The following is a 24,197-nucleotide window of genomic DNA, read 5'->3' as shown; positions in this document are numbered from 1 at the left end:
GGCAGTGGAAAGGTAACCCTATTTCAGGCCTATTTGCATCTGGATAACAATCCCATGGATTCCTACAGCATCATCCAGGAAAAGATCTCAAATGTGGTAGAAATCCTTATTTATTAATCCTCACATCCCCCCATGAACAGCAGGCAGGGCAGGTGAATGCCTGGGCACAACATTTTACACAACTTGTGTTAGAAAGGCTGACCAGGGATAGCTGAAGTTGGATTTAGTCAAGACCCAGAGCTCCAGGGTGCTCAGAAACAAGGAAATGATGCCTAAAAGTCTGGTCTGTCTCCTGAATTTGGGCATGGAGCACTATTGCCTAAAACCAGCCTGCTGAAGGCTGTGGGGATACAACCCCAAAGGAGGATTCAGAGCTCACAGAGTGTGAGCAACCCTTGGGAAAGGAGCATCCTTCCCCTGTCCCTCCTGATTTCAGACAGAGCTCCAGCAGGCATGCTGCACCTACTGCACCTACAAAACCCTGTACTTGGGTGTTCAATGGAAAAAATGCCTAAAATTAAACATCTTCCTGAAATTCTGGCTTATTAGGGCTTTTCTTATTTTTGTTTCTTTACTACCTTGTGTTTGAACCCCGTTGGCAACAGCAGCCAGCTGTGGTGCAGGAGATGGGGCTGGAGAAGAGGGAGGATTTTGGGGAAGTTCTCTGCTGCTGGGCCAGCTGGTTCCTATCTGTGCACTCCTCTCTGGGTCTCCACAGTTCTGCCATTGCCCCCTGCTCCTTAGCAAAGCCCTGCTGAGCACATCATTCCCTTCTGCTCAGTCCTAGGTGGGACAGCACAGCCATTTCACAAACATTCCTCACTCCAGACCCCACAGGCTATTCCAGAACTTCCCCTTTCACTCAGAGGCCAATGCCTGGGATCTGTCTGCCAACAAATCCACCAACAGGGAGCCAAGACCCAGAGGGAGCATATTTAAAAGTGGTAGAAAGAGATCTTGTTCCTTATTCCTTTTAGAAAAGGTGCTTTCCACTGCATTCCCCTCTGGAAACCTTGGAGATCCAGCAGGTTAACACAAACTTACTAAAAATCTCATTTAGAAATGATACATATATAACTTTGCAATGCACAGACACATCCTGCTATTTACTGAGGCCAGTGCTGAATTCTGCTGATTAAATCCAGAATCCCACTCCCATCCAAGGACAAAAGCAATCCACATGGAGCTACTGCAGAGCCTGCTTAGTATTGCTCTCACATTGGCCCTGTAGCACAGAAATGATTTAACACCCTCCCAAGGAAGCTGCTGCAGGAACTCAGAGAACCTGAAACTGCTGCACCACCGTGCAGAGCCCAGAACAGAGGGCTGCTCATCCTCAGGGCTGTGCTGGGGAAGGGCTGGAGGGGACAGGGGGACAAGGGGAACACCCCATTCTGCAGGGGCAGGGCAGCATCCCAGTTGTGCTGTTGTCACCTCTCTCCACTGTTTTGCTGCTCTCTTGCTGCACCCATTAAGCCTCTGCCACTTGGATAAAGCTGCTGAAGGATAAAGTTTTGCAGCCTCAGCATCACCCAGCCCTTTGGAAGGGCTCAGCTTCCCCATGTGCTCCATCTCAGCTGAGCCCCTGCTCCTGGCAGAAACTGTGCTGTGGATGCTGCCATTTGAGCACACTCTGGAATTGCCACTCTGCTGGCACTGACACAGAGGCCAGACTGTGTGGGGTGTGCAGGGCCAGCAGCACTGGGGAAGTCTTGAAAATGGGAGCAAAAGAGCCCATTTCACCAGGAGCCCAGCGACAGTTTGCATGTTCCTGAACAGCTCCTCACATTCCACACACCCCTGAGCCAGCCCTGGGACAGGGACACTAAACCAGAGCTCATGAATCAGTGACACCACCAGGAAGCAACAGGGAACAGGGACAGGTGACCCTGGCAAAGGCTGTCCCTGTGCACCTCCAGCCCAGCTGAGCACAGCCCTGTCACCTGTCACCAGCCCCAGGGAGTGCAGAGCTGCCTGCACCCACCCCAGTGCCCCAGGGCACTGCAGGTACCAAACACCCTGCACAGGCTGTGCCAGAGCTGCTGTAACCCTGAGCAGCCTCAGAACTGCATCAAACATCAGAAATCAAACTGCCTGATCTGAAGAGGCTCCAGCAGATCTCTCTGATCTGCTCCACCAGCTAATTAATCTCACTCTTGTACAGTCCTTATCGATCGGTATCAGCAACACTTGCTGCTCATGAAAGGCTTTTTTGTTTGCTAAGGAGAGCTTGTCTGCATGTGATAGAACACAAGTCAGCTTCTCTTCTCCTGGTGGTGTCATTTATATCACCCAGAACCTTGCAGCTGCAGCCTCACCTCAACCTGCTCTGTTTGAGGAGCTCCAAACTTGTACAGGACAGAGGCAGAGAAGAGGCAGGTCCCCATTTCCCACATGGGAGCAAGCAGCTTGCTGGCAATCACAGAGAGCCTGCAGCAGCCCCACCACAGACCCATATCCCAGCTCTGCTGGCCCACACCAGCCCGAGGAACTCACCTCAAACCAGACCAAACCACCTACAGCACTGATGCCCCAATGCACCCACCCTGCACTGGATACTCTTCAGAACACACAACCCTGTGTTGGCTCATTTGTTTAAATTTCCTTTAAGATAATGGAAATTATATATTGATAACCAAGTTTCTTATCTCAGAAAAGCCAGTTTTGAAAGCCTTTGCTCAGGCTGCAGGCTCAGCATGCAGGGCCCTGGGTCACTGCAGAGAGCTGCTGCTGGAAAGGGAATTTCCCAATGGCTTTAGCTGCATGTCATTACCCTCCCTTCAACCCCACAGCTCAGAGGAGACAAGCCTTCCTCTGCAGAGGGGAGACCAAAACTGCTCCCCCTTAGACACAGTCACAGGAGGAGAACAGCAGGCTTTTACAGGAAATAAGGTTTTTCCTTCTCCAGCCAGGCTGACAGAAACTGTTTTAGCTTCTCGTGACTGGAATACTGAGCTGGCAGCTCCAGAGCAGCAGGGACAGTCACTGTGCTTCATCTGCACTGTGCAAGTCAGCAGGGATTTCCCCTGGGCCACACTGTGTGTGCTCTGCACTGTGTGCTCCTGGCCAGTGGCACTGCCAGCTCCTGCCTGCACAGCCCTTCTGTCTGCTCATTCTCATTCCTTGCTCAGGAAACAATGAAATTCTTAATGGAGATTCTTACTAAATGAAGATTCTCACATCCCAGCCCTAAAATCAAACTGGGATACCTACTTGGAATATCCCTCATGCCTGCTGATGAAGCACGGTGACCATTTCCTATCAATAAATCCATTGACAGGGAGTGAAAACTCAGAGGGATCAGAGATAGAAGTGGTAAGGAGATCTTGCTCCTCAGTCCTTTTAGAAAAGGTGCTTTTCACTGCATTCCCCTTTGGAAACCTTGGAGATCCAGCAGGTTAACACAATCTTGCTAAAAAGCTCCTTTAGAAATGATACATATAAAACTTAGCAATGCACTGACACATCCTGTTATTTACTGAGGCCAGTGCTGAATCCTGCTCGATTAAATCCAGAATCCCATTCCCATCCAAGGACAAAAGCAATCCATAGGAGATCCAGCAGGTTAACACAAACTTGCTAAAAGCTCATTTAGAAATGATACATAGAAAACATTTCTACTGAGTATCTCTATGAAAGCAAAGCCTGCCTTACTGGAAGGGAGACTGAAGTTTAAATAACCCAGCAAACCACTACTAGAGGGGAGTTACAAGTGCAAAGGTGGCAACTGCACAAATCCCTAATTGCCAGAGATGCTTAAGCACATGCTTTGGTTAATGACACAAATAATCCAAACCTTCACATTCCGAGTGCTGTTGTCACCTCACTCCACTGTTTTGCTGCTCTCTTGCTGCACCCATTAAGCCTCTGCCACCTGGATGAGTTGCTGAAGCCCAAAGTTTTGCAGCCTCAGCACCTCCCAGCCCTTTGGAAGGGCTCAGCTTCCCCCTGTGCTCCATCTCAGCTGAGCCCCTGCTCCTGGCAGAAGCTGTGCTGTGGATGCTGCCACTTGAGCACTCTGGAATTGACACTTACACAGAGGCCAGACTGCCCTCCCAGCTCCTGAGGGGCTGAGCAGGGCCAGCAGCACTGGGGAAGTCTTGAAAATGGGAGCAAAACCACTCTGCTGTGAAGGGCCCATTTCACCAGGAGCCCAGTGACACCTGGATGTTCCTGAACAACTCCTGACACTCCACACACCCCTGAGCCAGCCCTGGGACAGGGACACTAAACCAGAATCAGTGATATCACCATGCCTAAACTCCAATTCTACAATTCTCCAAGCTGTAGAATACAAACTCTATTTGTATTCCCAACTAGCCCTGCAGGGCCCGAGGAAGGGAGACAACCATGGGCAGCTCTCCCTGGCTCTCAGACCTTGAACAATCTGGGACTGTGCTTGTGTAAAAGTGCACTCCTGGTACTGAACACACTAAGCCCAGCCTAAAGCAGGTGACAGCTCTGTGCCACTGTCTGGCTCAGGGAGCTCCAGGGCTCTGTCCCAGCCTCCCACCATGCCTAAGCCAGGCTTCCCACCCAGCTCTCATCACCTGGGCCACTGCCTCTCTCCAAACCTCCCCCCACAGCCATCTCTCCTGCAGGAGGCCTCCACCCCAGGCACACTCCATGGTTTGGAAAAAGCAGTGAGTGCAGTCCCCAGAGACACACAGTGCTCACAGAGCAGTGGTTGAATCACCAGTTTTCAATCACCAGTGATTTAAAAGGTCAGCTCACATCTTCCACCACCTTGGCTCCCCTTCCTGCTCAGCCCTAACACTTCTCAGGCTCCAACAGGAATGCAGGTTCCAACTTCTAACCTGATGAAATCCAACCAGCAATGATGCATTTGCTGCTGTGATGACTGGGAGCTTCAAGCAGCTGCAAGGTTATTGAGCCTCCCAAATTGCACAACAATTATGGATGCTTACATTAAAATTACCTTGCAATCTCTGGATTGCCTGGCAACACTTTTCCTTCAGCATGCACAAACAGTGCACTTTTCCTCTTAATTATATAATAATTGCCATGCATTTACCCAGCAGTTCAGAGAGAACACCATTTTTAACTTTCATTTGCTAATAAAATAAGTGGTTACTCAATGGTCCAAAACAAAGCATCCTATTGTTCTGTTGCTGGGAGTGCTTGGGCATCCTATAATTTATTGTTGAATTTAATTCTCTCTGCTTAAGACTACCCACACGTTGCTGGGGTTTTTTTTCCTGTGTACTAAACTCAAAGTTTCCTCTGAGCAGGAACTGTTCCTGCAGCAGCACCCAGCACAGCAGAGCTTGTCTCTCCCAGCTGAGGCACACAGGCTCTGCTGCAATCTGAATGCTAATAGGAACATAAAAAGCTGCATCTTCATCCTTCAACCTCTACTCAAAGACAGTCTTGAGATTCTCATTCATATATTAACTTCTACCAACTTTCTGGGGTGACCTGACTAATTTTGGCAGCACCTGGAAGCTTCTGGACTGTCAGACTTGCAAACAGTGATTTTATTCCCTGCTGGTTTTAGACAAAAAGTGAGGTGGTGCTGCATTTCAATGTGGAGAGGGACTGAGACCCTCAAACCATGTTCCTCTGCCCCAGCAAGGCCCATCATGCTCAGAGACTTGCTCTCTCTCAGTGGTTGAGAGTGAGTAATTCCTTTTGGTTTAAACTGGCTACCTGATTATTTTCTTTGCTATCCATTAGATATTGTGTTTTTAGAGAGAGAAAAGATTCATTTCCTGTCCAGCACTTCCCTGACATTGAGGATTTTATAAGCCTCTGCCATAGCACCCTTTCCCAAGATAGTTTTCCAGTCTCAAGAGCTTTGTTCATACCTCTCAACCTAAGATATTCCAGACCATTCTCATCATCCTTCTTGGGCCTCAGTTCTAGGGAGTTCTGCTTCTAAGACAGGCTGAGCCAAGCTGCACATAACATTCAGGATACTCCTTGTCTGTACCTAAGAGCTCTTAGAGATCCAAACAACTGCACAATAACATTTTCTACTTTCTTCTTTCCTTCATTCCAAATAATTCCCCAAATCTCGTTAGCCTTGCTGAATATCACTAAGTAAAGGGCTGGCATTTTCAAGAGAACTATCCAGAACAAAAAACCTGAGTGAGAAGAGGTAATTTAGAGCCCATCACATTGTATGTATTTTCAGTGTTTCTCTCCCTCATGCATTACACTGCAATCAGAAACATGAATTTTTATCTGCCATTTTATCACTTGCTACCATGGCATTTTCCTGCCACTCTTCCCAGTCAGTTCTAACAACTATCCTGAATATCTCAGTGCCATCATCAATTTCTTATTGTTCTCTACCCTTTTTCTGGTCATTTAGGAACATTCTGAACAACCCAGCCCACATTATGGGTTCCTGTTTAACTGTACTGGTGACTTTTCTCAGTTGTGAAAAGTATTCCAACTTTCTTGATTGTCTAGTTATTAATCCACAAGAGCCCATCCAACCTAAGAGATTTAGGAACTGCTTTATGAGGTACTGTTAACAGATCTAATCAAAAGCTGTTTGGCAATTGAAACACAAGGTAAAAACCTCTGTGCCTCATCCAACAGCCCCCAGGGCCAGGATGCCCCTCCCCAGCTGAGCAGGGGTGTTGGACTAAGCCCTTTTCTGACCCAGAGATGGGTAACTGAGAGGTGTTTTAAAAGCTTTTTATTCTATTTTCAGTCTCATGAGAAGGTTGGGACAATACAGATGTTGTAATTCACACTATCATAATTAGAAGCCAACTATTTCTTAATTCCAATACACTGCAAGTGTTTCTTGGTCTATCAGCTTTAGCCACACCATGCTGTAAATGCCTTAAAGCAAATAATCTTAAATTACCTCTTGTGGGTCCTACTACAATGCATCTTTCATAGTTCTAGTTCTCCAAAGTATCTAGTTGTGGCATTCACAAAAAAATTCCTTCACCCAGGGTTTTTCTCCTGGGAAGCTGAAAGGCAGCAAGAGAGGCCTCAGACAAAAGGAAAACAATTCTTATCTCATTTGCTTCTCCTGTGTTTTCCTCACATGTGGAATGTGTTTGGAGATTGTTTACCCACAGGTGATTGTTCCATTGCATTCTGCTGGGAGTTGTTTTCACTCTTTGGCCAATCAGGGCCAAGCTGTGTCAGGACTCTGGAAAGAGTCACAAGTTTTCATTATTATCTTTTTAGCATTCAGTAACTATCCTTTCTGTATTCTTTAGTATAGCATAGTATTCTTTAATATAATATAGTGTAATACAGTAACAAATTAGCCTTCTGAGAACATAAAGTCAGATGCACCATTCTCTCCCCTCATCAGTAGACCTGCATTTACAATATCCAGTCTTTTTGAAGACTGGACCATCCTTTGAAACTTGTTTCTAGCTCCATTTCTCTCTCAACAATATCTGTCCTATTCCATGGCATTTCCAAGTCAGCATTCCTTATCTCCAGCTTTGCATACAGATGCACACTGTGTGAGCCTCCTGGCAGGCTTGGAGAATTTTCCATGCACCCATTTTTCCCCCCAGGGCCGAGGCAGAGGCTGTGCAGGGCTGGGTACTCACAGTACTCGATGCCCAGGACGATGTCTCGGAAGTAGAGCCGAGCCTGCTCCTCGCTGAAGGGCTGCTCACTGGGCACCTCCATCACAGGCCTGTTGGGGACAGGGACAGCCTCTCAGTGCTCTGCACGAGGCCAGCAGCACCCAAACACTGCAGCAGCTTGTGCTCCATCACCAGTGCCAGCACTGAGGCTCCCAGAAGGTGCAGAGATGGGTTATCCCTGCAGGGTGATTGCTAATTCCACAGAGGAGCTGCAGCACCACTGGCAGCTGGAGCACAAGAGCTGTTCCCAGCCTGCCTGGCCTTCCCAACAGTGGGAGACTTATTTGGGAGGCAGGGAAGAAGCCAGCTGACACAAATTGCTCACCCAGACAAACAGCATTGCAAGTATCAGGAAGCAGGATTAGAATCACAATTTGTTGGCACAGACATTATTGGCTTAATATTGTTTGTGAAACCTAAAATGAATTGACTGGGGGGAAAGAGGGGAAGAAACACCCATCAAAAAAAACTGGCAAACAAAACAGGTGGTGATGCTTTGGTTACTGAGCTCGGGTGGCTTTGCATAGCCCTGAGCCAGCATGAACCACACCCTCATCATCATCATCATCAGGATTAACTGCTGGCGTCTGCACCAAATAAGACAAACACTACTCACTGACAGTCCCAATGGGAGAAGAACAAGCTGGACCTGGCCTTTGGCTTCCTGCTGAAGCTGCCCATGCTGTGAGCACCAGCACTGCCATGAGATCCCAGCCAGCAGTGGGACAGTGCCTGTGGCTGTGCTCTGCATGCCCTGCCTGCTGGGCTCAGGCCTGACACAGTATCACTGTGCAGCTGGTATCACTGAGGCAGAATCTCCACACCAACCACTGGCTCAAAGGTTAAATGGGAATATTTTCTGTGCATTGTGCTGAACTGCTTTAAAAGCCTATTGAGCTGCTCAGGGTTCAGCCACCACCAGAGCTCAGCCATTCAGCCCTCAACAGCCAAGGTTACCTGGTCAGCTTCTCCTCTCCTTTCCTCTGAAAGCTGCCACTGCTGAGGGAAGCACAGAGCTCTATAAGCCCCTCTCCTGCCTGTGCCTGCTGAAAGCTGAGGGCAAAGAGCCTCTAAGAGCCAGTCACAATCTGCTGTTCCCCCATGGATGAATGGCTGGAGCTAAGGATTGTTGCTTTGTTTTTATACAAATTTTTTGAAGTTTTTTGATGTTTACATTTTTATAATGCAGTTTTTCCACATACTTTTAATGTAAATAATGATTGTTTTGTATTTCTTTTTAAAAGAAGAAAATAGATTTTAAAAACATTTTAAAATACATTTAAAAATATATTTTATTAAAATATATTAAAATTCTTATTAAAAATATACTAAAATACATTTAAAATATATTTTATATTTTATTTATATTTTATTTATATATTATATAACAATATAATTGTGTATATATATTTTTATGTTTCCTATATTTGTATATATTTATTATATATTTTTAAATACATTAAAATCTATTTTATATATAATTAAATATATTTTATGCATTATATATTTATATAAGTTATATAAATTATATATAATATAATATTTTAAATATATTATCTAAATATATTAAAATATATAATATATTTTAAATATAGATTAAAAAATATTTTAAAAAAAATCTTTTTAAAAGAAGAAGAATAGTGTTCGTTTGACTAGTGTGGCTGGAGAAGTAGCAATTTCATCCTCCAATCCATAGTCACTTTTGAAAGTCTATAAATATTTGAGTTCAAAAATAAACTATCTTTTTTTTACCTTGGACATCTCAGCTTCTGCATGTTGTGAATTTTGTGTCCTACTATAACAAAGGACCTGCACTGGGGGCTGACCCTGTCTGTGCTCACAGCTTGGCTTTGCATGTGCACACACATCCACTGGCTGCTCCTGGGACCCCATCCTGGCAGCCAAGCCCTGCCAGAGAACAGCCACTGCCAAAACTCTGTGGCTGCTCCCCTCAGCACCCAGCAGCAAATCCTCCCTGCAGCGTTTCCCTCCCCTCCCTGGCTGCCCATTGGATTGGTGACCTTCACCTCCCATTCGTGTTTTCCTGTCACTGCCTCTCCTCCCTCTTTTACGCACATTTTTTTGTTGCTGGAACCAGGGAGAAATGTGAGAGCAGGGCTGGCAGAGCCACTAATGGAGTGTAACTGCCTCCTGCCAGAGGCAGCCAGGCTGCACTTGGGTGAGGCACAGGTTCCCCAGCCCCAGCTGTTTCCAGCAGCTCCCTCAGCCTGATCCCCAGGGAGACTGGGGAGCCTCTTGCCACTAACCCACTGGAGCTGGCAGCTTGTTCATGGGGCAGAGAGAAAAACCCCTCTGGGAATCTCCTCCATGCTGGGCACAGAAATCCTGACCTCAGTGGGGCTGCAGAGTCAGTGCAGGTGTAGCAAAGAGCAGAGAGGAACCTCTTACCAGCTTATCCCTTCTTCAGCTATGGAAAATAAACCTGCCAACAGCACAGCCTCCCATGAGAGGTTGGTGCTGAGGCAAAGTGAGGCAGCAGGTGCCAAGTAAACCTTGGTGCAACCACACACCCCTTGGGTCAGAGGGAACCCATCAGAATGTTCCTATTCAAACCTTTTCTTCCAGGCACCTGATGAGGAATTGTCATAGAATTTGTTTTCCAGATCAGTCTGGCAGCAGGACATGCCCTCCCAGCCCATTTCTGTTCACCACATCATTCCTGGCTGTAGCAACCTGGAATTTTTGAGTTTTGCCTGCCCTGCAGACAGTGTCTGCCCCACTGGACATATCAAACCTCCACTTCACATGGGAACCTGATGAAGAACACCAAAATTTTCAACAGAAGGGGTCCAGGAGGGCTACTTACCCTTTCCTCATGAGGTCAAACACTGCAAGAAAAGGAAATAAACCATGAATGAATGAGAAGAGCAGCCTGGGCTTATTTGTTATTCATCACCTACAAACACACATCCATTCCCATACCTGCAAAATCAATTTATCTCCACTCATTTCTCTTCCCTCACCCATGACAAGGACACCAGAGGATGCAAAATGAGAATATTCATCTCTTCAGCACAGACAAACATCCCCCCTCCTGCCAGCTCTGCACAGGGACACAGTGGGTGCTAATTTATCACCCACAGAGCTGCTGCTCTGGGTGCCAGCCCTGCTTGATTTGAGCCCTGCTGTACCTCCAAGGGAAGGTGTTTGGTGTGATATTCCCACTAAACTGCTGATAGCAAAGGAGATGCTGTAGGAACATGCTGCTCCATTTCTGCTGTGTCAATCAGCAGCACAGCCACAGCTTTGTCACGGCCAAGCACTCCCTGGCAGGAGCCACTGAGGAGGATTTGCTGCTGTGAGCTGAGGTTTGCAGAGCACATGAGTTTGTGTGTCTGGTTAGGAGGTTGGGGAAAAGTGTTTTTCTGATCCTGCTCTGCAAACAGGAGAAGGATCTGCTTTTATTTAGAGTAGGAGAGCTCTTTCCTCATGAATTACACAGGGATTGCTTGCACCTCCCAAAAAATCTGAGCAGATCCCCTCCCCAGAGCACTGGGTACAAACACAACAGGGCAGCCTGAATTGGCTCACCTTGCCCTCCACAAGCTGCAGCTTATGGAAGCATTATTCAACCTCTCTGTGGAAGCATTTCATTATTCAGCCTCTGCACCTCTGCAGGTTGCTCAGTGCCTGCTGACACCCCATTCCAAGTGCTCACATCAGTGCCTGATCCCAGCAGCCACAGGCAAGGAGCAAAAACCTCTTCCTCTACATCTTCTCTGCACTGGGGGCATTTTTGGTTGAGTTTTGGGGTTTTTTCCTCTCTGCAGTTTTCTACCTCATCTCTCCCCTTTCCTCCATCCCCAGGAGTTCAGGCCTTCAAACAAACAGCCTCAATCACCCTCCCCACTACCAGTGCCATCACTTTGAGATGCTGCCAGATGCCACTGGGGCTTCAGCCCAGAGGGAAAAGTGGCCTTTCAAAGGCAAATTGCTTCATTTGCTAGGCAGAGTCCTCCTCCAGGCAGCTTCAGAAGTGTCCCATAATTATTTCATGAGGAGGAGTCTTTGAACCTGCTTCATCAGGAAACAGTGGGGGGAAGCAGAGATGTAGAAGGGTCAGACAGCCCCTCATCCAGCCCATCTCAGAGGGCACCTCAGGGCCTCCCAGGCCTGTCCCTCAGTGTTTTACCCAAATTGGGGTTAGGGATGGCTGGCACTGTCAGGGCTTGGAGGAGAGGAAGACAAAATGGGTGGAATTGCCTCACCCTCTGCAGAAACGCCCAGTGAGGAACCCAGGTGGGTTCCTCACCATGCTGCTCCCTCAGGAGGTCCTGAGGCTCACCAGAGGTCACAGGGAACACTCCCAGACAAGACTGGAGTGACTCTGGGGTCACTTCCACCATCCTACAGAAATTTCACAGCAGGAGAACAAGGAAACCATCCTGGACCCTTCCCTTCCCTTCCCTCCTGCCTCTGGGGCTGGAATCAGTTGGGACAGAGCAGCTGCCAGGTGTTTTCAGTGCACCCATGGCACAGAGATATGCACAGCTGTGCTGACACAAGGTTGCCTTACCCTACTGCACGGGGCCTTTCCATCCCAGCTGCATTTAGAGGTGTTTAAACTTGGCAGAAAACAAAAAAATCTGCAGAGGTTGGCACAAATTTCCTGCAGTATTGACCCCCAGTCCTGGCACGTGGCACTGGCAGCACCAGGCCCAAGCCCAGAGGGTTCTGCTAGCTTATGAGACTCACATACCCATGTACAAGTTGTCCTCTGCAGGATCATCAAGGACCTGAGAGATTACAGAGAAAAAAGGGGAAAGAGAAAAAAAAAGTGAAAAAAAGTGGAAAAAAAGCAGAAAAAAAAAGATTTTTAAGCAAGTAACAGTCCCAGTACGCTGTGCTGAGCTGCATAACACTGAGAACAATTTAGGCTAATATTTAGAGAGTCCTGCAGAGAATTTAGAGGGGTTTTGGAGGACAGGGTTTTTTTGGGGTTTTGTAGGACAGATTTTTCTGTCTCCAGAAAAATCTGGGCTTCTGCCTGTATTTAGAGAAACAACCTACCAATAAAAGCACTGCTTGTCCTGAAATGCCCTCAGTCAATAATGAAAATGGCACTGGAGCCTTGCACTCGTGCACCTTCCCAGGCTTGTCTGCACACAAGTTTCAGTGATCAAAGCTCACTGCCATTTCTACCAGCACAGTGAGCTGCCTTCTCCTGGGCACCAGCCCAGAGCTCAGCCTGAGAGTGCAGCTTGTCCTACACAGTCAGTAAGACTTTGCTTGGAATCACCAGCCTAAATTTATGAACATCTATATTAAACCAATTCTGGCTGAAGTAGGAACAGTTGAAGAAAAACCCTCTTGTTGCAATACAAACCAGATTTGTTTCAGCATAAATTAGGGTGGAAAAGCAGCTCACCTCTATCAGCTTAACAATATTGACGTGGTCCAGCTTCTTTAGGATGGCTATTTCCTGATAGACTCTGTCCAGGGGTGCCATGGGCTTGGGCTGCTCTCCTGAGGATGCTTTGGACCCTCTGGGAGGAGGCCGACCTGCAAGTGGGACAGCACAGTGAGGAATTCCTGCTTTGGCAGCAGCGTGAGCAGCACTGGCCCCTCTGCACACCCCTCCAGCTCCTCTGCAAGATCTCATCATCATTCTCATCATCACATTGTTCTCATCATCACATTGTTCTCATCCCAGAGCTTTGCAGTATCCCAGCTGCAGCTGAGCTCTCCAAGCCCCACTGAGAGCAGCTGTTCCCAGCTGGATCTGAGACATCCTTTTGGGGTCTCTAGCTGCTCAGAGTGACCCCAAGAAAAGTTGGAAAGTCTCTTTTCCCAGCCTGGCACTCAAAGAAGTACTCAGAGCTCTTCATTTCTCAGTCTCAAGGTTGTTTATTGTACCTTATCTATAAAATTTTTTCTCCTGTCCTGCCAAGGTCTGCTCAGCAAGACAGTCCAGGCACTCTGCCTGCCCCAGGGCGGTGTTATGTCTTTATACTAAAAACTACCTGTACAATATTTACAATTACTTTCCAATACCCATCACCTATGTTAGACAGTGAGCTTCCACTCTAAACCAATCTAAAAGTCCCAACATCCCAGCAGAAGATGAAGGCCAAGAAGAAGAAGGAGAAAGGCTGGACATGCCCAGTTCCCTCCATCTTGCCTCCTGAACCCCCATACAAGAAACCCCAAAATCTACTTTTTCACCCTGTGATAAATTCACTATCATTCTATTTAATTTGCTGTGGCTTGCTGATCTTCATATAAGGTTGGTAACTTGCTCCATGGGTCATAACCAAACCCACAGGTGTTTTGGGCTCCTTGCCAGGGTCTCTGAGCCCCTGGCAGGGGTCTTGGCCATCCAGGACAGCCAGAGGGATGTCCTGGGTCCTGACAGCATCCCATGGCCCAGCCTGCAGCCAGGGGCTATCCCAGGGGAAGGAAAGGAGGAGAACACCCTGCCTAATTCCAGTGCTTAATTAGGCCTCATAAATGGTGAATATGGAAGAGTCAGCACTTCAAAGAGACTCACAAAAATCAGAGCCAGGCACCTCATTACTGAGTATGCTGGATTTCCCTGTGGCTGTTTCTGCCCCCTCACCACCCCCTTTAACCAGCTCCCTTTTAACATGGGCACTGTCACAGGAGGCCACTCTGCACCCCTTGCAGGCAAGGTTTCTACAGAGAGATCTGGCTGAGGACAACAGGCAGGCCTCTAAATGTGAGATACCCACGTGGAAATCCATACTGCTTCAAGAGCTTCTTTTTGGAGAGGACTTTCATAGCCTGGAGGAAGGAAAAAAAGCAGTGTTAAAAGTGAACAGGAGCCAAAGAGCTGATTGCTGTGGCCTGGGGTGTGCTGGGCATCAGGGACTGGCTCAGGGCTGCTCCTCAGCCTAGAGCAGGGTCCTGGTCAGTGGTGCCCACACCAGACACTGACCCAAAGGCTTTCCTGAAAGCACTGCCAGCCATCTGTTCCTTTCATCTTTCCCCATAAAAATATTTCAAATTCATTTTCAAATAAAAAAAATTCAAATTCATTTTCAAATGAATTTCAATTGCAAGGAATTTCAGATTAATTTTCAAATGGTCAAAGAAAAATGAACCCAAATTTCTGCATTTGGGGCAGAAGCTTGAGGGAGGAGGTGGGTTTCTCTGGCTGACCCACTGTTTTAAATGATGTTAAGGCCATGCTCCAGCTCAGAGCCACTTCAAGGCTGCTTCATCTTATTTTTGGTCTTGTCAGGGGTATAAGAAGGAAACTGAGCCCAGGCAGCTGAGGTGTGGGAAGGGGTCAGGGTGTCACGGACACATTTTATGAAAAATCCTTTTGCCAGGATTTTTCTCCTGAGAAGTTGAGAGGCCTCAGAAACAAAATGTAAACATTGATTATCTGCTGCTGTGGAATGCAACAGGTGCATCTGTGATTGGTCTCATGTGGTTGTTTCTAATTAATGGCCAATCACGTCAGCTGGCTTGGACTCGGTGGTAAGTCACAAAATTTTATTATGATTCCATTCCTTTCCTTGCTAGCCTTCTGATGAAATCCTTTCTTCTATTCTTTCAGTATAGTTTTAATATATAATTTTATTTTAATATAATATATATAATAAAATAATAAATCAGCCTTCTGAAACATGGAGTCAAGATTCTCATCTCTTCCTACATCCTGGGACCCCTGTGAACCCCACCACAGTCAGGGTAATTCCTCCTGCCATCCAGCTGGCAGTAGCACAGTGGCAAAAGGCAATCTGAATTTAATAAATAATCTTTGTGCCTCCACCTGCTCTGTGCATTAATAACCTTTTGGAGGGCCACTCAAACCCCCCAAGTGGCCCAGCAGATGAATATTTAATGAGAAACCAGCTCATGGTACAATTTGCTTAGGAAAACACTCTGTGCTTCCAGGAGCTGGGATGGTCACTCACTCCTTCCCCTCCCTAAGGGGAAGGTTACTAATGTTCCTATTAATATAGCATCCCATATCTAATTACCACTGGAGTGATTCCTACACAATCTAACTAACCAAGGGTCCTGAAGCACACAGTCAAACCCCCAGGAATTTTGCATCAGTGCCACAGAGGAAAGGTCTCTGCCCATTGTTACCTGTTTTTAATCCCCACACCAGGAACAGGTCACCAAACCCACTCCAGTGAGCTCCTTCCCAAGCTGTTGTTCCTGGCAGTGATGGCACCACGTGCCCAAACATCCCCACCTGCCATCAGTGCTCCAGGTTCATGGCTTGCTGAAAGGATTGTTATTTTTGGTACTGGTCCAGTGAAATCCTCTGGATTTGCACCCGTGTAATTGAGAGGAGACACTGAGCAGTGTTTCAATCCTGCCTGACAGCTCCAGCCAACTGTTAGAAATGATGGTGTTGAGAGACAGACTCAGGAGTGCTTATCTGTGACTTAGCACAGCTCTGTGCCCAGTACAGGCAGCCAAATGACTCATGGTCTCCTGGAAGAGGATCCAAGATGAGCACAACCACCTCCAAATACGGCCAGGACCAAGCCTGGAGGACTTCCTACGCTTCCCATTTTATCTCTCCATCATGAAAATTTATGAGAAAAATCAAAGGAATTAGTACACCCATTTCTCTTTCAACCACTGCCAACCCAGGAGGAGAACTCTCCTCCTGTTCCAATCCCATCTTGAGTCCTTGCTGCCTTCTGGCAAGGAGCTTCAGAAAAAGGACAAAATAGAAGATGCAATTTGCTGCTGAAAGCTCTTGAATTTGGGGGCCTCAGCCTGAGGGATTGAACCATACCCACATCAGGACAGTCCTTCCCAGGAGAAATGGAGGGAGCTGGAAGGCACAGAGAGGAGTCATAGCTAACACAGGACTTGCTTTTGGGGACAGAAATGGGGGGAACAACAGCTCCTGCTGTCACCCAAACTCCTTGAAGGACACTGGAGGGGCAGTGGAGGGTTACTGCATTGCAGGAGAGTTGGCTGCAAAGCACCACTACTGCTGGAAGAAGCACCAGGAGATGCTTCTGCCAGTTTTACTGCACAGGCAGGGCTGGGTCAGAAGAGAGGACCTGTCCCACTGTGCTGACAAACACCAAAGTTCACTGTGCAACAGGCCAGAAGCACTTCATTATCACAAGAGCAGAGAGGAGGGCACGTGGCAGTGAAGGCTCACTGTAATTACAGCTCCCTGCTGAAGGGTGGCTGCTGCACTGGGAGCATCTCAGGGATGCCTCAGCAAACCTCTCCTTCCAGCCTCAGTGCAGGCAGAGCCAAAGACATTTGTACTCACAGGCAGAGCTAATTACCCAGATAATGCCTTTCTGATAAAGAACCAGCTCAGAGCCAAGCTGAGGGATTTTCCCTTTGCACAGGCAAGTGTTGCTTCAGTATTCTCAGGAAAAGAGGGAGCCTGGAGATTTCCTCCACACATCCTCCCGAGCCTGGACACGGGTCTTGACATCTCCCCTGGAGAAACAGCAGGATCTGTGTGCTTGTCTCTGATGTGTGTTTATTTTCTAAGTTTACTGCTCTCTTCCTATCAATCCTACAGCTGGAAGGCACAGGGAAGCTGCCTAAGGGAAAGGAGATCCCAGGCTTATGGAGAGGAGGAATGCCTGTGACACAGCAGCAGGACACAAGCTGTGGGCAATGACAAGGGCAAAAAGGCCACTGGTTTTGGGAGGGAAGGGTGACAAAATGACTGAGCCAAGTGAACTCATCACCTGTCCTTGGTGATGCTCTCACAGTGCTCAGAATGTCATTTTATTTGCTAAGGGAGAGATTTGTGCTGCAAGGGCAGAAGGCTGTGCACAGTCCCAACTCCAGCTCCCAGGGCAGTGGGATGCTGCTCAAAAATCCCTACCAACCACCTAAATCCTCTGCTAGTGCATGAGGGCACTCTGTGGGAATGCTGAACAGACCAGAGGGTGTTCTCAGCCCTCTTCACCTGTCCTACCTTGCAATAACATCCCTCAGACAAAGCAGCTGAGAGGGAAGCTCAGCTGGCAAAGAGGAGTGTTAGAACTGAAAGAAAATCCTAAACCTGACAGGCTTAGCTGCCATGGCCTTAAAATCCTGTCCTGAGTTTGTCACCTTTTATCCCAGCAGCAGAATTCCACCATCAGGCTGTGCCCCATGCACACTGTGCCACCCCAGCAGGGATGAGTCCTGCAGCTCCCCTGTCCCCAGCTGTCACCTGAAGGGGTGAGCCAGCCCCCCAAAGCCCTCAGCTGAACACCAGAGGGGCTGCACTGAGCCAGAGATCCCCTCCCTGCTCCCCACGGCTCTGGCAGTGCTTCAGCAGCTGTTGTGTGAGCCAGGGGATGGGAAATGCAGGAGCTGTGCCTTCCCTTCCCTCCTGGATGGCAACCAAAGCGGGTTCTCCAGGGGCTGGAAAGTTCAAGGCTTGCTGCTGGGCTCCTCCTCAGCTGCAGCCCTTTGTTCAGCCACTCCTTTCAGAAACTTGGAAGGAATTTTTCCCCATCACTGGGACTTGGTAGGAAACAGCCCTCTGTGCAAGGATTGTTAGGTACAAACAGAGGCACAGAGCACAATCACACAAATCTTGTTTCTTAGGAAACAAGATTAAAAAAGAAGGATGAAAAAAAGAAAAATCCACTGACAACCTAAATGCTGTTGCCTTCTTCCAGCAGTAGCATAACAAATGCCCATCATAACCACTTTTCTTTGCAAGCTGATTTAGAGATTGAAAATAGGAGGAAGACATGACCTGAGGCATCAAAGAATCAAATTCCATCAGCACAATGATTCCAATCTAGATCTCTCCTTGGACACATTTGCCTTTACTTTTTATTTGCTGCTTTTTCACAGAACTTGGCCTTTGATTTTATTCCCTTAGTCACTGTCAAAGCATCTCCTTCAAACTGAGGCACTGAAACCTTTGCAGTGTGAAGGGTTCCTTGGCAGAGCTCAGAGCTGTGACAGCTCCATGAGCCCCAGGGGCAGCAGGGTCCTCCAGCTCTGCTTTCCAGCGGGGTCTCCTCCTTGGAGGCAGCACTGGCTCACAAACCTGGTGCAGAAATTCCAGTTTCCATGGCCTAGCACATTCCCTGCATCCAGGGATGTGGGCCAGGACACTTCACAGCCCTGCCAGGCACCATGGTGCTCACAGCAACCAAGGGCAAAGCTCTGAGAAGCACTCCCTCATCTTTAGTGGAAGGTAAAAAACCCACAAAGTAAACACAACCCATCTACATTTTTTCCCAAATGTGGTGGTTGATTTTTTTTTCTTGAGAGTTTTTCCTAATTCTAGGCCAGATCCAAAACTCATTAAAGCAGCAGCAATCTTTCCTTTGGCTTTGACAGGAGCTCTATTCAGTCCTTGCTCCCTATAAACTCTGCCTGTTTGAAGGGTCCCACACCTCAGCAAGGATCAGGAGCCACACTCTGAATTATAGCTCTAAATAAATTTTTTCTTATTTTTTTTTACAATTTAGGTCCTTGTTATTGCAGCACACGAGCTAAAAGACAATAAAGGCAGCAACACCCTGGCCTCGTGCTGAACCTCTGCAAATGGAAATCAGTTATAGAAGCAGAATATCATAGAATAGTTTGGGTTGAAAGGGACCTTAAAAATCATCAGTTCCATCACCCTGCCATGGGCAAAGACACCTTCCACTAGACCAGAGTGCCCCAAGCCCATCCAACCTGGCCTTGCTCACTAAAGGAAATCACCAAGGGCTGCTTTTCACCACTGAGACAAAAAAAACACCCTCTGGGGGAAAACAAGCACACAGAACAGGCCCTTCCCAACTGTTAGAATCCCAATTGCTTCTCTTAACTGTTGGTAAGAGCCATGAGGCAGTCCTGGGGTGCTGTGCTGAGGAGCAGGGCTGGGAAGGACAGGCAGGGCAGGATGGAAGCTGTCTGAGCTCTGGGAGAGCCCCAGGGTCAGGCAGGGCAGGCAGGTGGAGAGCTGAGCAGCCCTCAGCCAGTTATGCAATCAGCCCTTTCTCTGAAGCTTTGAAAAGCCTGCCAGCTCCTGAGCTGGATTAACGTCCTGGAAAAGCACAGGTGTCTCCACCAGGCCTGCCCTCCATTAAACAAGCACAGGGGGCTGGGAGGATGAGGATGGAGGCATGTGGCTGCACTGGGGAGGGAATCAGCTCCCCCTGCCCTGCCAAGAGTGGAACAAAGACAAGGACACCGAGTTCAGAGAGGTCCATCCATCCACACACCTCCAGCATCACCCGCCCAGCCCAGGGTCAGCTGAACCCCAAAAGGAGGATGGGGTGAAGCAAGAGCACATCCCTGCAGGGCTGGCACTAAGGGGGTCTTTGTGCCCTGCCTGCCCCCAGGTGAGGCTCAAACAGCCCCAGGCACGGTGCCCCTCCTGGCTGCAGCACACTTAAAGTGTTTGCTTAGATTAGAATTCAAGATTAAGTGGGGATTAACTGACACACACCAGGCTAACCTGCACACAGGCTTTCACTTTTGGTTGTGATGTGACCAGCTAAATCCACACCCATGGGGTTAATCTGCATCCAGAACAGGGACAGGAGTGCAGCAGGCAGTGCTACCCTTTGGTTTGGATGTGACCAGCTAAAATCCACACCCATGGGGTTAATCTGCATCCAGAACAGGGACAGGAATACAGCAGGCAGTGCTACCCTTTGATTTGGATGTGACCAGCTAAATCCACACCCATGGGGTTAATCTGCATCCAGAACAGGGACAGGAATACAGCAGGCAGTGCTACCCTACACCCAGCTCTCCTGGCTGAGCTGTAACAGATGGCCACCACTGGGCACCTCAAAGGCATTTCCTGAGCAAAAAGGCAGTGCCAAAATGTAAGGATTATAATTTTCAAAGGAAAAAATACTTTCAGCTGGAAACAAACATGATTTATGGAGGTGATGCATTCCCACCCTGTGCTACTGGTGCTGGTGGGACAGATGGGTCAGGGAAGCCAGGGCTGGCACCATCACTCTGCAGAACAAACCATGCTGCTGCAGGGCATAGCAGGGAGGATTTGGAGGGCAGCAGAGAAAAGGAGCCACTGGAAAAAGCTCTGGTGCAGCTGTGAATCAGCTTGGAAAGGATGGGAGATGGAAAGAATTGTGGCTCCTTTCCTTGGCCAGCTCCAGGGCACCTTGTCCAGATTTTTGTCTCATCTCTTCCATCCTTCATTTCAAGACATTCCTGCTGCAGTTCCATCCCTGCTGGAAGCCAGGAAAGGCAGAGGAATACCCACAGGCACACAATTCCCACCTGACCACTTCAACCTGGTGTGCTACTTGTAATAAAGAGTCAGGGAGGAAAAACTACCTGGGGAACAGTGGGGAATGAGCATGCTTTATGTTCCACAGCACATTCCTGTTCCCCTTTGTCCCAAGGCAGCACACCAGCCTGCCTGGCTGCTCTGGGGCCCATTTTCATCCCACTCTCACCAAATGCAGTGTGGAGCAGCAGGGCTGTGTTGGTTGAGGTTCAGCAGCACTGCAACCCCACAGCTCAGCAGATTCCTGCCCTGGCATCCATCAGAAACTGTTGGAAGTTTTTCCAGAAGCCTCCAGGCACAGCCACACATAGCAAGGAAGTTTTCCTTCCTTCCAGCTCCTGCTCTCAGCCTGAACAAAACAAGCCACAGGGCAAGCCCAGGGAAATGAGCACATCTGCAGGCAGATTTCACAGGAATTCCAGCTGGGATGGTTGGGATTCAGCTGCCTCTGAAAGGGGAAGCCCAGAACAGAAGCCTTTTGGAATTTGAAACTCCCCAACTCTGGCTTTGTTAAACCCCAAGATTTGCCTTCAGTCTTGCACTCTACACCTCATGCCCTGGCAGTGGGCCTGGCACTGCCCAGCCACACCATTCTGCTCAGCCTTTTCCTAAGAAACTCCACATTTCCTTCCAAAACACTCCTGCTGTGGGATTCACATTCTCTGAACCTGAGAGAAGCAGAGAAAAGAAAGATCAAGACAATTCTTATCTCATTGGCTGCTCCTGTGTTTGTGCCAAAGCAGAATGCAATGTGGAGCTTGTTTACCCACAGGGATGGGGTTTTGTTTCCTTGGCCTGTCAGGGCCAGCTGTGTGTGTGTGTGTTGGGACTGTGGGGTGACAGTCATGAGATTCTGGGCAGTTGGGTGCTTGTCAGATTCAGTTTAGATGTAGTGTAATATAGTATAGAATAATATAGTATAATAAAGTAATTAATTAGCCTTCTGCTAAGCATGGAGTCAGATGCATCATTTTCTCCCCATCATCGAGGCTGCCCTGATTTACTCTATCCTGCTCCTTCCAGGCCATGTTTCCAATGCACAGCAGGTGCTGAACACCACCACCCACATGCCTCTAATTTCAGGTGACCTGCTTCATAGCCAGAAAATGCCAAGGCAGATCAGCAGCATGTTCTGCCTGTTACATAAGGCACCCACCCGTCCCTCCCTCACAGCAGCTCCTGCAAGCACCCCAAAAAAATCACAGGGACACAGCTGAGAGCACCAGGCAGAGAGCAGCCAGCTGCCAGGGGGAACAGCAGCAGAGAGAGGAGCAGAGGCACACTCACATAATATTTGTCATCATTCTCGTTGTAGGCCAGCTTCACCACACCGTAGGAGCCCTGGAAATGAACAGGAATTGCAGGGTCAGCTCAGCAGCTCCACCTCAGCCTCGTGCTGCTCGAGGCTGGGGTGATGTATGGTTTCTTCTAGGCAGGTCTTGTAAGCTTTTAGAGATCTATATCACACTCAAGATAGCTCAGCTACTTTAGAAAGCATAAAATTAGCAAGGTGGTTTCTGTAGTAGTGCTGGAAGCAGAAAAGTTTTGATAAAAGGCAAAATAACAAAACTCTTTACAGAGAAAAACTGAGCCAGGTGCAAGAAGTTCTTGCTCCTGGTAAAACACTTCACAAAAGCAATTAGTTTCTTTATTCTCTTTTTTTTAGTAAATTGCTTAAGTGAGACATTTTGGCTCAATTGGCTATCCTTAAGTTTGAGGTGAAGTCTCCTAAATTCTATGAAGTGTCTTTTTACCTAATCAAAGAAAGAAACTTCGAAGCTTTTTTTCCTTTTTAAGGAAACAAAAGATAGTTTTGTCACTCTGTCAGCAGAGAGCACATCCCTGTACTGGTGGACCACAGCTGGGAAAAACCAACTCCCAACTGCCCTGAGCAGTCTGCAGGTGATGTGACCCTACAGCAGGGCTGGATGTTTTGGCAGCTCTGGAGGATAATCCATGTCTGGAGGAGCTGAGTGTTACCCCACCACCCCTGCCCTGAGCCAAGGCCACCACGTCTGTCTGAACTCACACAGGGATGGGCAGCAGAGGGAAAATTTTCTTGGTACAAATTTGGAAGTTCTGCATGAGCACCTTTCCTGTTCCACCAAGCACATGCTGCCCAGGCAGGGGCAGGCCTGCACTGCTGCTGCACCCACAGCTCCAGGGACAGCCTGAAGCCAAACTCCATCCAAAATTCTGTTTTTACAAACATTTTGTGCAAGTAAGCCATGATCAGGTATTATCCCTGACATATAAATGAGTGGGATGAACACCAGAGCCTTCAAAATATTTCTCTTGACTTCACTGAGAGTTGAAATAAGGTTCTGGTCTCAGAGGAGACTCACAAGCCATCTGGCTGATCCAGAAGCACAGCAGACCCTCTCCCAATCTCACAGTGCCCACCTGCTTGCCCACAGGGAAGGAGGGAGGCAGAGACAAATCCACCTCAGAGAAGTCAGAAGCCCTGGGTGGGTCTGAAGGTGTGAGTTTGGGATGGCACCTGCTGTGCCAGCAGTGCCACCTGCACGCTCACCCCTGCCCATAGCACAGATGGTGGGGGTGCCTCTCATTTTGGAGGCATTTTGGGCTAATTAAATTAAACTTGTGCAGCTCAGGGTGCAGCCTCCTGTGCCTGCAGCTCAGCTGCAGAGGCAGACACAGCTCCCAGACACAGCACTGCCTGTGGAGCCATCTGCAACGGTGGCACATGGCCAGAGGTGCAGGTGTCTGAGCTGCTCACCAGCCCAGACCTCTAAATAACTTACAGGAATCACTTTTGAATCATTCTGCAGCTTTTAAATGTGCACTAGAATTAAACAAACATTTCGTGTGATGTAAAAACTTTAACTAGTCCTGATGGGCACCAAACACCTGCCCTGATCATCTTTTTGGGGTTTTTTTTTTTCCTTGTTGTGTTGTATTAATGTATCAAAGGCTGTTAGTGTTACATTTGGCAAGCAAACACCCCTGAAAGGGAGCCAGCTTAACCACCTTCTGAGGGAGGAAAAATAAATCTAGATTTCAAAGGAAGTAACTCACTGTGACCTTGAACAAAACTTGCTCCAATTAATATGGAAAAAACCCTCAAAAATAATAATAATAAAAAAACCACAAACCAAACACAGCTTGCAAGGAGCCTTGACCAGTGAGGTCTCTTGGGCTGGCACAGCCTTTCCAGCCCTGCTCAGACGTGTGACACAGGCTGGTGTGACCAACATGAGCCCCAGTACTCACCTTGCCTATTTCACTCTGCAGCTTGTACTGGTTTAATTGCACACAGTCCTGCAGATCAAAAGGAGAACATAATTAGAGTATTGGTAAAGGAAATGACAGAGTCTGAATCAGGTTCAAGTAGTGGCAGAGTGCTAAATAATTAAAGACTTAATCTCACTTACACTGGTGTATGTTAC

At 47.9% G+C, this 24,197-nt stretch overlaps 1 protein-coding gene across 6 annotated transcripts in view; it reads right to left on the bottom strand.

The window, feature by feature from the left end:
* Window positions 1-24,197, bottom strand: part of CAMKK1 (calcium/calmodulin dependent protein kinase kinase 1) — a 96,552-nt gene that overhangs the window by 23,501 nt on the left and 48,854 nt on the right. For all 6 annotated transcript variants that reach the window (XM_064729081.1, XM_064729076.1, XM_064729079.1 and 3 more), the window contains 7 exons: window positions 24,022-24,069; window positions 22,075-22,128; window positions 14,306-14,357; window positions 12,982-13,115; window positions 12,313-12,349; window positions 10,420-10,441; window positions 7,554-7,642 (listed from right to left, as the gene is read on the bottom strand). In XM_064729081.1, coding sequence (XP_064585151.1) covers window positions 7,554-7,642; window positions 10,420-10,441; window positions 12,313-12,349; window positions 12,982-13,115; window positions 14,306-14,357; window positions 22,075-22,128; window positions 24,022-24,069 — 436 coding nt within the window. The remainder of the gene's footprint in view (window positions 1-7,553; window positions 7,643-10,419; window positions 10,442-12,312; window positions 12,350-12,981; window positions 13,116-14,305; window positions 14,358-22,074; window positions 22,129-24,021; window positions 24,070-24,197) is intronic.

This window comes from Zonotrichia leucophrys, chromosome 19, assembly GCF_028769735.1.
Source record: "Zonotrichia leucophrys gambelii isolate GWCS_2022_RI chromosome 19, RI_Zleu_2.0, whole genome shotgun sequence".
NCBI classification, from domain to species: Eukaryota; Metazoa; Chordata; class Aves; order Passeriformes; family Passerellidae; genus Zonotrichia; species Zonotrichia leucophrys.
Note: the sequence above shows the minus strand (reverse complement) of the source record. Positions and strands in the feature narration are given on the sequence as shown.